Here is a 12,947-nt window from a genome sequence, read left to right on the forward strand (position 1 = left end):
GCTATGCCTAGCTAGTAGATACTCTCTTACACTTGATCATCAGCCCATTGTTGATTGCCCTGGATCATCTAAATACTTGGACAAAGACCAGGTGTTGGATAGGGTTATGGTTGTTGCTATGGTGTGTGTGTGTGTGTGTGTGTGTGTGTGTGTGTGTGTGTGTGTGTGTGTGTGTGTGTGTGTGTGTGTGTGTGTGTGTGTGTGTGTGTGTGTGTGTGTGTGTGTGTGTGTGCGTGTGTGTGTGCGCGTGAGCGTGCGTGTGCGCGTGCGCGTGCGTGTGCGTGTGCGTGTGCGTGTGTGTGTGTGTGTGTGTGCGTGTGCATACCATCTTTGGTATGTTTCTAGACTATTCCATGGGGTCAGTCATCCCTTTTCAAGTGTGGCCCGGTACGGACATCAGCATGGGGGCCTCGACTGGGCGGTGATAAGAAACAACACAAAGGAATGAGAGAGAAAAAGAGAGGACAGAAAGGGAGAGCTTGAGAGTCATGGCAGGGTTTTCTATTTGGGGGATTTTGTCCCAATAGCAGGGACAGTCCGGAGACCAATTGACGTGGTTCAGTCTGGTGCTTAGAATGCAGCACCTCAGCTTCGGTTCATTCCTAGTTTACCCATTCTCCAGTCTAATTGTCCAATCTAACAAAGAAAGCCTTGGATCTTCATCACTAATAATCTCCCTCTTTCTTTTACCTCCTCTCTTCCTCCCTCCCTCCCTCCCTCCCTCCCTCCCTCCCTCCCTCCCTCCCTCCCTCCCTCCCTCCCTCTCTCCATAGTGGATGGGCTAATCCCTCGCGAGGCTTCGTCACCACTCCGGCCGGTGCGGCCCATGGACCTGCGTACCCAGGGGCTGGTGCGACCCGGGCCGGACTCAGCCATGCTGGCCCCCCACCTCCCCCCATTCCTGGGGGCCTTCTCAGCCCAGCACTGTGCCAAGTACTCCCAGCAGCTCCTGCCACAGCACATCCAGGTGAGCATCCCTTCCATAGAGATGGATAGAGAGCACACTTCCAACCTAGCCTGCTTTAAAATGTAAATAGTCCTCAACTGCGCTGTCAAAGCGGCCACAAAAGAAATCAATGGCAAAGATAGGTGTGCCCTCTTTCCATATAATCCCTCTCTTTCCATTGACTGATATCACTTCCTAAATATAGTCTTCACTGCACCCAAATGAATGGGAATGTTAATGGTTTCGTTTCAGTACGAATTTGACAGGGAGCAGAGTCGGCAGGAGAAAGAGCAGGAGAAGAGACAGGAGCTGCAGCAGCTGATGCACAAGGATAAGAGCGAGCAGAGTAAGTTACAGCGCCCCATAGCTGTGTGGAGGAAAAATGGCATGCAATAGAAATGAGTGCAACATTATCAGTATGTCATGTATAAGGATCGCTTACAGTACCATGTAAACTATGATGACCATGAATGTCTTTTTAGAAATGCAATGTATGATGACAGCAGTGCGATCTTGTAGGTAGTTTAGGTGTTTGTGCACATGGTTTTCGGTTGTTTATTTTTGAGGCCCCACTATGATTCTCAGAATGTGGTTGTCTGTAACAGAGGGAGTTCCTTTAGATTAGTCACAGTCTATTTTAACATGAAACCTAAGTCAGAAAAAGGAAACAAGTCACTTAATAATTGTAAATGTCATGTTGTTTGTTGTCTTTTACTTTCGGGAAGGAAGTGCCTACTAAAGAATGCGACCTAGCTATCTGTCAGTCACCAAATTCCTAAGAACCCGCCCTTCAAAGTTCAGCTTCAATAAATTGTCCTTGAATAACTTGCATTATCCAAGTCATAGCAGTCAGATCTGACTAGTAATTACAAGGGAAATGCCTAGCATATTTCCTCTTTATCTAATGTTGAAATCTTAGGTAGGCACATTGAGTACTCAGTCTAGTAGATTATAGATATTTGACTCAGAGTGAAACTGCTTGTCAGCTATTATACAATACAGATAAAATCAGTATATTGGAATATATTGTTTGTGTCCCTCCACTAACCCAAATAGATTGAGATTCAGTCCATTTAGAATGCTGCGCCTAGCTTTGGTTCATTTCCAGGTTCTTGTCTCTGATTGGGTGACTCTGTTGACGGACAGGTGCTGTGGCCAGTCCCCTGGTGAAACAGAAACTCAGAAGCCAAATCCTGAAGAGGAAGGAGCAGGCCGCCCTGGAGAGGACCGCCTCCAACCTCTTCAGCAGCACCACGCCCAGGGGTTACAGGTGAGAGACAAGCCAGGAAAGACGTTGATTAAAGTTTCTACAGAAATGTTGTTTTTTTTGCATTCGATTGAAAAAAAACGTTTTTTTTAAAAGTGACAGCGAGAGAGCTGTGTCCACTCGTGAAAATACACTGTTATTAGACTCCCGTGGCTTTGGTGGGAGTACCATCTTGTTCTTTTCACCTTTCCAATCTTGTCCCACAAATGATCCTCATAAGAGATGGAAGTAAGGAAGATTTACCTCTAAGACAATTTGGATAAGCCCGAGTGACTCATTAGATTAGGTGGTAGGTGAAATAAGCCTGGCTGACTGACTCACTAACTTCTATCAATAGTTGTGCCGCAGGTGAAGCATTATTTCACAATACAATATTTTATATTTTATATAATATTTTTTTATATAATATTTTTTGTCCATTTTCATCAAAATGATTGTTGTGAGGTCACCAGGACATACACAAAATTGATACAGCACAATACAACAAACACTTAACAATGATTGTTCATGGTTTTGGTGGATGACTCTCAACTGGCTGTTTAGGGAATTGGCCCCAGATCCTGACATGACCCCAAAGCCTCGCATGGTGACCCCTGATGTCCATCATCCACTATGTGACCAACGCAAGGACATGCCCCTCAGAAGAACAGGTGAGTCATTTTTTTAATGTAGTTTGTACTTTCTTTGTAGAGACATTTGTACTTTGTACAGTACAGTTAGAACAAGACAATTTCCTGTTCTCACTATGGTGTCATGAGGTGACACTATGGTGTCATGAGGTGACACTATGGTGTCATGAGGTGACACTATGGTGTCATGAGGTGACACTATGGTGTCATGAGGTGACACTATGGTGTCATGAGGTGACACTATGGTGTTATGCAGTTGACTCCTGACAATGGTTTGGGGGTCTGCCATCAATGGCGGGCTAAACTGGAGCACAGGAGTGCTGATCTAAGATCGGTTTTGCCTTTGAGTACGTCATGAATAAGATTACATGGACAGGGGGGGGTGGACCTGATCCTAGCACTCATATACTCACTTTATGAATACCGGCCCAGGTATTCCAGAGCAAATGAAGGTACTACATGCCTTTTAACACAGAGTAGGTAACGCTTGAGAAGGCAATACAGATTCATTTTAAAAGGAGCCATATCACATTACTTCCATTTGTAGTTGTCCGGTGAGTTATGCAGCTCAATGCATGTTAACACACATATACCGAACATTGATGTAGAGAGAGACAGACACAGAAAGAGACAGAGACAAAGTGGGAGTCACCAAGCCTACAAGGAAGGAAAAATAACACTAGAGAGAGAGAGAGAGAGAGAGAGAGAGAGAGACTGAGAAAGACCAAAAGCTATTACGTAACTAAAGTATGTGTAAAATGAACCACGTGTGAGAATCTCAGACATGTCTGTCTGACTGACTGGGCGTGTGAATGACGTGCGGACATAGAGGTGAATAGAGGCCAAACTTTCCACCATGCACAAATGAACTAATAGGATAGAGATAGTCCTCAATGCCATGGTCACAGAGTTGAACAATTGCAAAGGTGTGGCCTCTTTCCATTGTATGCATAAGTACTACTAAGGAGTGGTCCCTACTAAACTATGTCACCTGGAGGACTATTGCAATGCCATTATTTACCTGTGTTACCCTAGCAGCATTGGCCATTTGAGGCTACACAACCCTCTGCCTCTGTATTAAAATCCGACAACAATACCATACTGTCATGGGTGTCTTTTGTCTGTGCTAAGCCGCTGCTGATTGATCGTTTGGTTAGGCCTATTGTGGTCATTGCCAAAGTAAACATGAACCTTTTGGCACTGCTGTCAACTCTTTTGTTATTTGTTCAGCTGGGGTGTAGAAGAGCTTTTGGGTTTTGTTATGTAGAAGGGTATTGCTTTATGCTGGCATAGCACATTATGGATTTGTAGCCATTTTTAGTTTAATACTGTTGGGGTCGGTTATGGAATGGCGAAGGAGGAATTCAGATATTCGGCACAATCAACTTTTTTTTTTTTTTGTGTGTGTGTATTTGCATGTACGTGTGTGTGCGTTAATTAATGCGTGTTTGTGTGCGTCTGCGCATGTTTGCTCGTGTGTGTGTGTGTTCAGCCTCGGAGCCCATCCTGAAGGTGAAGAGTAAACTGAAGAAGCACATCAACTCCAGACAGAACCCTCTCCAACGCAAAACCAGTGCTCCCCCTACTGTCAAGCACAGAACGCCGGACACTCAGGGTAAGATAGTCCTTCCTGCCTTGTTGTGTACACCGTCTATCAAACCAACCTCTATCTCTTCCTGGTGCTGTAGCCACAGTGTCTGAGCACTTTGGCCTCGGCCTAACACTAACATTCCTGGGTCGTATTCATTAGGGCACAAAGTAGAATATATATTTTTTCTCAGCGGTAAATGTAAGCAAGCATTTCCTATTGGACAATTTCAGGTAAATGTAAACAAGCATTTCCTATTGGACAATTTCAGGTAAATATAAACAAGCATTTCCTATTGGACAATTTCAGGTAAATATAAACAAGCATTTCCTATTGGACAATTTCAGGTAAATGTAAACAAGCATTTCCTATTGGACAATTTCAGTGAGTTTACATCCCTTTGGTGCCAAATGAATATGGCCAGGGTCTTGTTGATGAAGTGATTAGTTGAATCAGGTGTGTTAGTGCTGGGCGGACTAGTGTTTGTGTACCGCCACTAACACACACACACACACATCTGTTATCCTATATGTCAGTATCTCTTTAGCTGATTGGCTATCCCTCCCTTCCATCCTGCAGACTATTCCCCCAGCAGCAGTAGCACTCCAGTGTCGGGGTGCAGCTCGCCCAATGACAGCCTCCTCTCGGATAGCCCACTTACTACCGGACTGGCCCACGAGGTGAGCCCCACTCAAACCCCCTCCACCCTTCGCAGCTCTCTCCTCCAACCCCACTGTACTTCCAAGTACAATATAAGTATATTGTAACAATGAGTAATTACAATACTGGTAACTATAAGAATAATTTCACAGTAAAAATGATCACACTAATGTTAAGTGTGACCCAGTTTATGTATATAATATGTTATTGTAATTTTTAAAAAAGAAGCTAAAACTGATTTTAATTCATGAAATCTGTTCCAAAGCATTCCCATGAATAAAAAACGAGACATAAGTGATCGTATCTCGATGTAATCAAGATATTAAATAATTGTTATTTTCAAATACAATTTATTTTTGGGCTTAGTTGTGGTGAATTTGCAGTGTACAAATGATTATAATTATGTTCCGGCCGCACGACCATCCGCTCCAACAATAATTGGCCCGCGACTGAATCTAGTTGCCTACCTCTGCAGTATAGTATGTGCCTGTTCTGCTCAACTCCCCATCTATCCAACAAGCATCAACAGAATTAACACTTCCATACCTGATTGAGCCATTTCGTACCACGCACAATGTCACACGATGTCACATTCACTACCATATTAGAACACACACTAGATACAGTATCACAGTTGCTTCAGAATCTCAGTATAAGAACAACATGAGTGTCAGGGCCAGAATTGGTTATGGATTCCCACGAAGTTTAGTGAGGTGTGTGTGTTCAGGTTTAAAATAACTTTATTAGCTGTAAATGGGGTTCAACCTGTTTCCTCCCGTGGAATTGTATTCATTTACTACAACAGATACAGTGGGGAGAAGTATTTGATACACTGCTGATTTTGCAGGTTTTCCTACTTATAAAGCATGTAGAGGTCTGTAATTTGTATCATAGGTATACTTCAACTGTGAGAGACGGAATCTAAAACAAAAATCCAGAAAATCACATTGTATAATTTTTAAGTAATTAATTTGCATTTTATTGCAAGACTTAAGTATTTGATCACCTACCAAACAGTAAGAATTCCAGCTCTCACAGACCTGTTAGTTTTTCTTTAAGAAGCCCTCCTGTTCTCCACTCATTACCTGTATTAACTGCACCTGTTGGAACTCGTTACCTGTATAAAAGACACCTGTCCACACACTCAATCAAACAGACTCCAACCTCTCCACAATGGCCAAAACCAGAGAGCTGTGTAAGAACATCAGGGATAAAATTGTAGACCTGCACAAGGCTGGGATGGGCTACAGGACAATAGGCAAGCAGCTTGGTGAGAAGGCAACAACTGTTGGTGCAATTATTAGAAAATGGAAGAAGTTCAAGATGACGGTCAATCACCCTCGGTCCGGGGCTCCATGCAAGATCTCACCTCGTGGGGCATCAATGATCATTAGGAAGGTGAGGGATCAGCCCAGAACTACATGGCAGGACCTGGTCAATGACCTGAAGAGAGCTGGGACCACAGTCTCAAAGAAAACCATTAGTAACACACTACGCCGTCATGGATTAAAATCCTGCAGCGCACGCAAGGTCCCCCTGCTCAAGCCAGCGCATGTCCAGGCCCGTCTGAAGTTTGCCAATGACCATCTGGATGATCCAGAGGAGGAATGGGAGAAGGTTATGTGGTCTGATGAGACAAAAATAGAGCTTTTTGGTCTAAACTCCACTCGCCGTGTTTGGAGGAAGAAGAAGGATGAGTACAACAAGAACACAATCCCAACCGTGAAGCATGGAGGTGGAAACATCATTCTTTGGGGATGCTTTTCTGCAAAGGGGACAGGACGACTGCACCGCATTGAGGGGAGGATGGATGGGGCCATGTATTGCGAGATCTTGGCCAACAACCTCCTTCCCTCAGTAAGAGCATTGAAGATGGGTCGTGGCTGGGTCTTCCAGCATGACAATGACCCGAAACACACTGCCAGGGCAACTAAGGAGTGGCTCCGTAAGAAGCATCTCAAGGTCCTGGAGTGGCCTAGCCAGTCTCTCCAGACCTGAAACCAACAGAAAATCTTTTTGGAGGGAGCTGAAAGTCCGTATTGCCCAGCGACAGTCCCGAAACCTGAAGGTCTGTATGGAGGAGTGGGCCAAAATCCCTGCTGCAGTGTGTGCAAACCTGGTCAAGAACTACAGGAAACATATGATCTCTGTAATTTCAAACAAAGGTTTCTGTGCCAAATATTAAGTTCTGCTTTTCTGATGTATCAAATACTTATGTCATGCAATAAAATGCAAATTAATTACTTAAAAATCATACAATGTGATTTTCTGGATTTTCCTGTTAGATTCCGTCTCTCACAGTTGAAGTGTACCTATGATAAAAATTACAAACCTCTACGTGCTTTGTAAGTAGGAAAACCTGCAAAATTGGCAGTGTATCAAATACTTGTTCTCCCCACTGTATGTAATGGGCATCAAAGATATGTCATATCCTTAAAGACTGTACATTTCAAATAAAGAGCACATTTGGGAATGTTTTAATTGAATAAGGGCTGATCGAATAACATGGTAGTACAGTTGTCCGTCTGTTTGTTCCTGTTCTCAGATTCTCTCTCTCTTTAATAGGCCAGTTTAAAACATTTGGCCACCCGACTGTACTGTACCATGACACATTACACATTAACATTGGATTAATGTTCAAATGACATGCCCTTTTCAGTTTCCAAAGATCATGTTGTAAAATGATTTTTCATCACTCAGATTTCAGCAATCTGACATTTTTTCTGCTTACACTTATACTACACACAGTAAATTCTTCAGTGTTAAATCAACACTAAAAGTGTGGACCTGTATAGACACTGGAACAGTGTTAAATTAACACACTGCCTAGTGTAAAGACTTATTTGCATATTTCCCATAGTGCCTTGCTTTCGAGTGATTTGTAGAGTTACTACCAATGACTGTATTTGTCAGTGACAAAGACATGGTTGTTGCATTCATCCATTTTCAGTCCTGTGGAGTTCACCAAGTGAGATCCAAAGCGAATATGTTAACATTAAAATTATATTCTTTAACACAATACAAAACATACAGTATTTCATAAGGCCTTATTTCAAGGGCCTAGTTTTTGTCCTGATACTCATTGTATACAGGCCACAACAGGCCTGTATACCATTATGCTGGCTTGCAAAGTGATGTGTAATTCCTATTGGAATCCAGCCAGAGTGGGGATATTCAACCTTTGGAATGACCTGCAGCTAGGGCTGTTACAGTCATGGAATTTTGGATGATGGTTATTGGCCAGCCAAATCACCCCGGTCACCATAATAAACGTTTGAATATCAACAAAAAAAAACAAAATAAAATTGAAGAGACATTTTCACCTCTCTTCCGCACCTGACTGCATGTGCTGCCATAGAAATAGAATGAATAAAACGGGCGTCCCCATTTCAAGTCTATGATGGCATAATGGGTGGACTGGTGGCTATTGCGAGTGTACCCATAGAAGCAAAGCAGGATGTCACGATCGTTGAATGAGGAGGACCAAAGCGTGGTGAGCGTACATATTCCTTTATTTCGGATGACGCTGACAAAAACAATAACCAATCAAAAACGACCGTGAAGCCTAAGGGCTATAATGCTACAAACAAAGACAACTTCCCACACCCACAGGTGGGGAAAAAGGGTACCTAAGTATGGTTCCCAATCAGAGACAACTATAGACAGCTGTCCCTGATTGAGAACCATACCTGGCCAAACACAAAGAAATAGAAAACATAGAACACAAAACATAGAATGCCCACCCCAACTCATGCCCTGACCAAACCAAAATCGAGACATAAAAAGGATCTCTTAAGGTCAGGGCGTGACACAGGAAGTGTTGATTGAGCCACATTCCATTGCATGAGCCACATCAGTTAACATCATTTGAATGAACATTCTACATTACCAAGGAAATGATTGCATCACAATACCAGGCAACCATTGCAATTGTACCCATGAGTTTACCAGTGAAATTGACAGGGTTAGAGGTTCCAAGTACGTTATATTCATTCTATTTCTATGGAGTGTCTTTTGCAAAAACACCTTGCTTGTTTCAGCAAGGAGCAACAAAGTTTCAGCACGTTTTTAAGAGTCCATGTTACCGCGGAAACGGACTCAACCACACGAAGGCCGGTTATGACTGTTAATTTATTTGTATTACAGTTTTCACAGGTTACACAGTTATACGGTAATTGTGCCAGCCCAAACCGCAATCTACATTCAGAATAACTACAAGGATTGGGAAAACTATGATATGAAACTACCTAAAGCAACTTAACTGGAACAACCATTTCAGTAACAAATGCAATATGTCCAAGTAACATATTGGATAAGTTTAGAAAATGTATGTAATTTATATTTAAGTAGCATAAGATTAATTTATCAATGTACAGGCAAAAACATAGATATTGAAACAACCCATTCTAAAAAATCAACCTGCAATAGAGCATGCTGGGAAATAGGATAATGATGGGCGTGGTTTTGGTTCAACTGTAGTAGTAACACTAGGGTTATTTTACACCAATGAGTGTTAATTAAACACTTACAGTGAAAAACCAACATTAATTAACACTGGCCAATTTGCTGTACAGTAATGAAAGTTTCAAACTATTCTAACAGACATTGAATCACGGAGGACTGAAGTTTGATACCCAGGCAGTTAGTCATTGAGGACATACTACTTAACTGAATCAAGTTCCAATGACTATAGTTGTTTGAGTCAACACCAACTTATTTCAATTGAATCAAATGAAATTGTATTTGACACATGAGCCGAATGCAATGGGTGTAGACTTTACCGTGCAGAGCTAAAAACATGATAATACAAATAAATATAGTAACACGAGGGATAAAACACACAAGAATAGAGCTCTATACAGGGAGTACCAGTACCAGATCAATGTGCAGGGGTGCAAGCTATTATAGATATGTACATGAAGGCAGGGGACTATGACCTATTGTGTCCCCTCCCTCCCTCCATCAGGCTCAGAGGTTGCTGCTCCAGGATGGCACACTGGCCCACTTCTCCTTGCCCTGCTCCACCGCCCTGCCCACCAACAGCGCCAGGCTGCCCGCCCAGGGTGACAGGGAGTCGGGTAGCCACCAGAGAGTGGCCAGGGTACTGCCCCAGGTCTACCTGCCCATGGAGGGCCTCAGTGCTGCCCAGCTGGCTCACCAACACCTCCAGCCCCTGCTCATCCTGGAGCCCTCAGTGCTGCTGCACACACAGCTAGTCACTGGTGAGAAACACACACAGATATGCACGCACGCACACACACACACACACACACACACACAATCACTCCCACTCATAGGGTACATATACTGTACACTGAGTGTACAAAACATTAGGTTCTCTTTCCATGACATAGACTGACCAGGTGAATGTGGTGAATCCAGGTGAAAGCTATGTCACTTAAATGCACTTCATTCACTGTAGATGAAGGGGAGCAGACAGGTTAAAGGAGGATTGTTAATGCTTCAGATAATTGAGACAGGGATTGTGTATGTGTGCCATTCACAATTTGAATGGGCAAGACAAAAGATTTATGTACCTTTGAATGGGGTCTGGTAGTAGGTGCCAGGCGCACCGGTTTGAGTGTGTCAAGAACTGCAACGCACGCTCAACAGTTTCTCATGTGTATCAAGAATGGTCCACCACCCAAAGGACATCCAGCCAACTTGACATGACTGTGTGGAGCATTAGTGTCAACATGGGCCAGCATCCCTGTGGATCGCTTTCGACACCTTGTAGAGTCCATGCCCAAGACAAATTGAGGCTGTTCTGAGGGCAACAAGGGGTGAAACACAATATTAGTAGTTCCTAGTGTTTAATACACTCAGTGTAGATATGTATGCATACTCACACAAACACACACGCCACACCTGCAGTCATCCTGGAGTCCTCAGGACGGCTGCACACAAAGAGAAACACACTCGGAGCGACACTGCCCTCTATTGATCGTTTGACTGAATGCCACTTATCCTACTGATCTAGGAACTTTCCCTAATCTATAATGGATCTGGTTTATCTGGGAGTGACTACACAGACCTAGCCAATCAGAACATTCCACCACACTGCCTGCTTCCTCTCTGGTCGTTTTCACAACGTTTTAGTCAAATATGATGATCCTGACCTCTCTATTTCTCTCAACCCTTTCTTTCTCCCCCCTCCCTATCGCTCTCCATGTTCACCCTCCTTGCTTGCTCTCCCTCCCCCTCGCCTCTTTCTCCCTCCCCTTCTCCCCACCTCTCTCTCCTTCAGTGCGAGGCCTGAGCCCTGGCCCGCTCCAGTACCCCTCCTCCAGACTGGAATGCCTGGCTCCCCCGGGCCCCCACAGAACCCTGGGTCGGACCCGCTCTGAGCCCCCCCTGCACTCTCACCAGCACCAGCACCAGTTAATGCAGCAGTACCACAACGCACTGCTGCTGGAGAGACTCAAACAGAACACACACCTGGGCAAGGTGAGAGAACACACCATTTTTGGACACACACATTTTAGGGACTGTTGAGCAACACACACACACACACACACACACACACACACACACACACACACACACACACACACACACACACAAGGTGATCTTAAAGAGGGGCATAGACAAAGACACACACACACCACACACGCTCTCTCTCTCTCACACACACACACACACACACACACACACACACACACACACACACACACACACACACACACACACACACACACACACACACACACACACAGTCTGATTCAGAGGGGTTGGGTTAGGGTTAGGGTTAACCCTAACCCTACAACTGACTAGGTATCCCCCTTTCCTCTTTCCTTTCTTGTACAGCTAACCTTGTGGGGACAAGCACTTCAGTCCCATTCAAAATCCTATTTTCCCTAACCCTAACCTTTACTCTTACCCTAACCTTAACCCCAACCATAACCCAAAAACCTAACCTTAACCCTAAACCTAACCCTAGCTCCTAACCCTAACCCTAAATCTAACCCTAACTCTCAACGTAATTCTGACCCTAACACTAATTCTAACCTTAACCCTAAACCCTAGAAGTAGCATTTGACCTCGATGGGAACAAATGTCCCCAGTTGGTCAAATTTTTGTTTGTCTACTATTCTTGTGTGGACTTAAACACACACACACACACACACACACACACACACACACACACACACACACACACACACACACAGCACAATACAAATTACATCTAGATACCGCATAATAGTGCTCACCAACACAAAAAGAAGAGGGAAGACTGATGCATGACCTTTAAGAGTGTGTCTGTGTCTCTCCCTCATCAGCTCATGACCAAGTCCAGTGAGAAGTCTCGTGTCACACAGATCCCCTCGAAGGACATGGACCCGGCGGAGACCGGGCCTGGGGACGGCTACCAGAGGAGGAGACAGAGTGGGACCAGTAGCACTGAGTCAATGTGGGACACAGAGTCCACCTCCTCAGGCGATTACCTAGGAGATCACACCATGGAACACACACCTCTGATGAATCAGGTACACAGACACAAACATATGCACGCAGGTACGCACACACACAAACATAGATATACACACACATATAAACACACACAAAGAGACCTATAGGTCATACATAAACACAATTCTTATAGTAGTCCCACTCTCAAATATACACTATATACAGAAGTGGATTTGGCTATTTCAGCCACACCTGTTACAAACAGGTTTACAAAATCAAGCACACCGCCATGCAATCTCCAGAGACAAACATTGGCAGTAGAATGGCCTTACTTGAAGAGCTCAGTGACTTTCAAATTTCTGCTAGAGCTGCCCCAGTCAAATGTAAGTGCTGTTATTGTGAAGTGGAAACGTCTAGGAGCAACAATGGCTCAGCCACGAAGTGGTA

At 44.0% G+C, this 12,947-nt stretch overlaps 1 protein-coding gene across 2 annotated transcripts in view; it reads left to right on the forward strand.

The window, feature by feature from the left end:
* Window positions 1-12,947, forward strand: part of LOC112267729 (histone deacetylase 7) — an 84,322-nt gene that overhangs the window by 35,929 nt on the left and 35,446 nt on the right. For both annotated transcript variants that reach the window (XM_042300488.1, XM_042300489.1), the window contains exons 3-11: window positions 774-967; window positions 1,199-1,292; window positions 2,093-2,216; window positions 2,757-2,863; window positions 4,335-4,457; window positions 5,010-5,110; window positions 10,057-10,312; window positions 11,338-11,537; window positions 12,371-12,577. In XM_042300488.1, the coding sequence (XP_042156422.1) occupies window positions 827-967; window positions 1,199-1,292; window positions 2,093-2,216; window positions 2,757-2,863; window positions 4,335-4,457; window positions 5,010-5,110; window positions 10,057-10,312; window positions 11,338-11,537; window positions 12,371-12,577 (1,353 nt within the window). In that variant the 5' untranslated portion in view covers window positions 774-826. The remainder of the gene's footprint in view (window positions 1-773; window positions 968-1,198; window positions 1,293-2,092; window positions 2,217-2,756; window positions 2,864-4,334; window positions 4,458-5,009; window positions 5,111-10,056; window positions 10,313-11,337; window positions 11,538-12,370; window positions 12,578-12,947) is intronic.

This window comes from Oncorhynchus tshawytscha, linkage group LG02 (genome assembly GCF_018296145.1).
Source record: "Oncorhynchus tshawytscha isolate Ot180627B linkage group LG02, Otsh_v2.0, whole genome shotgun sequence".
Taxonomy (NCBI): Eukaryota; Metazoa; Chordata; class Actinopteri; order Salmoniformes; family Salmonidae; genus Oncorhynchus; species Oncorhynchus tshawytscha.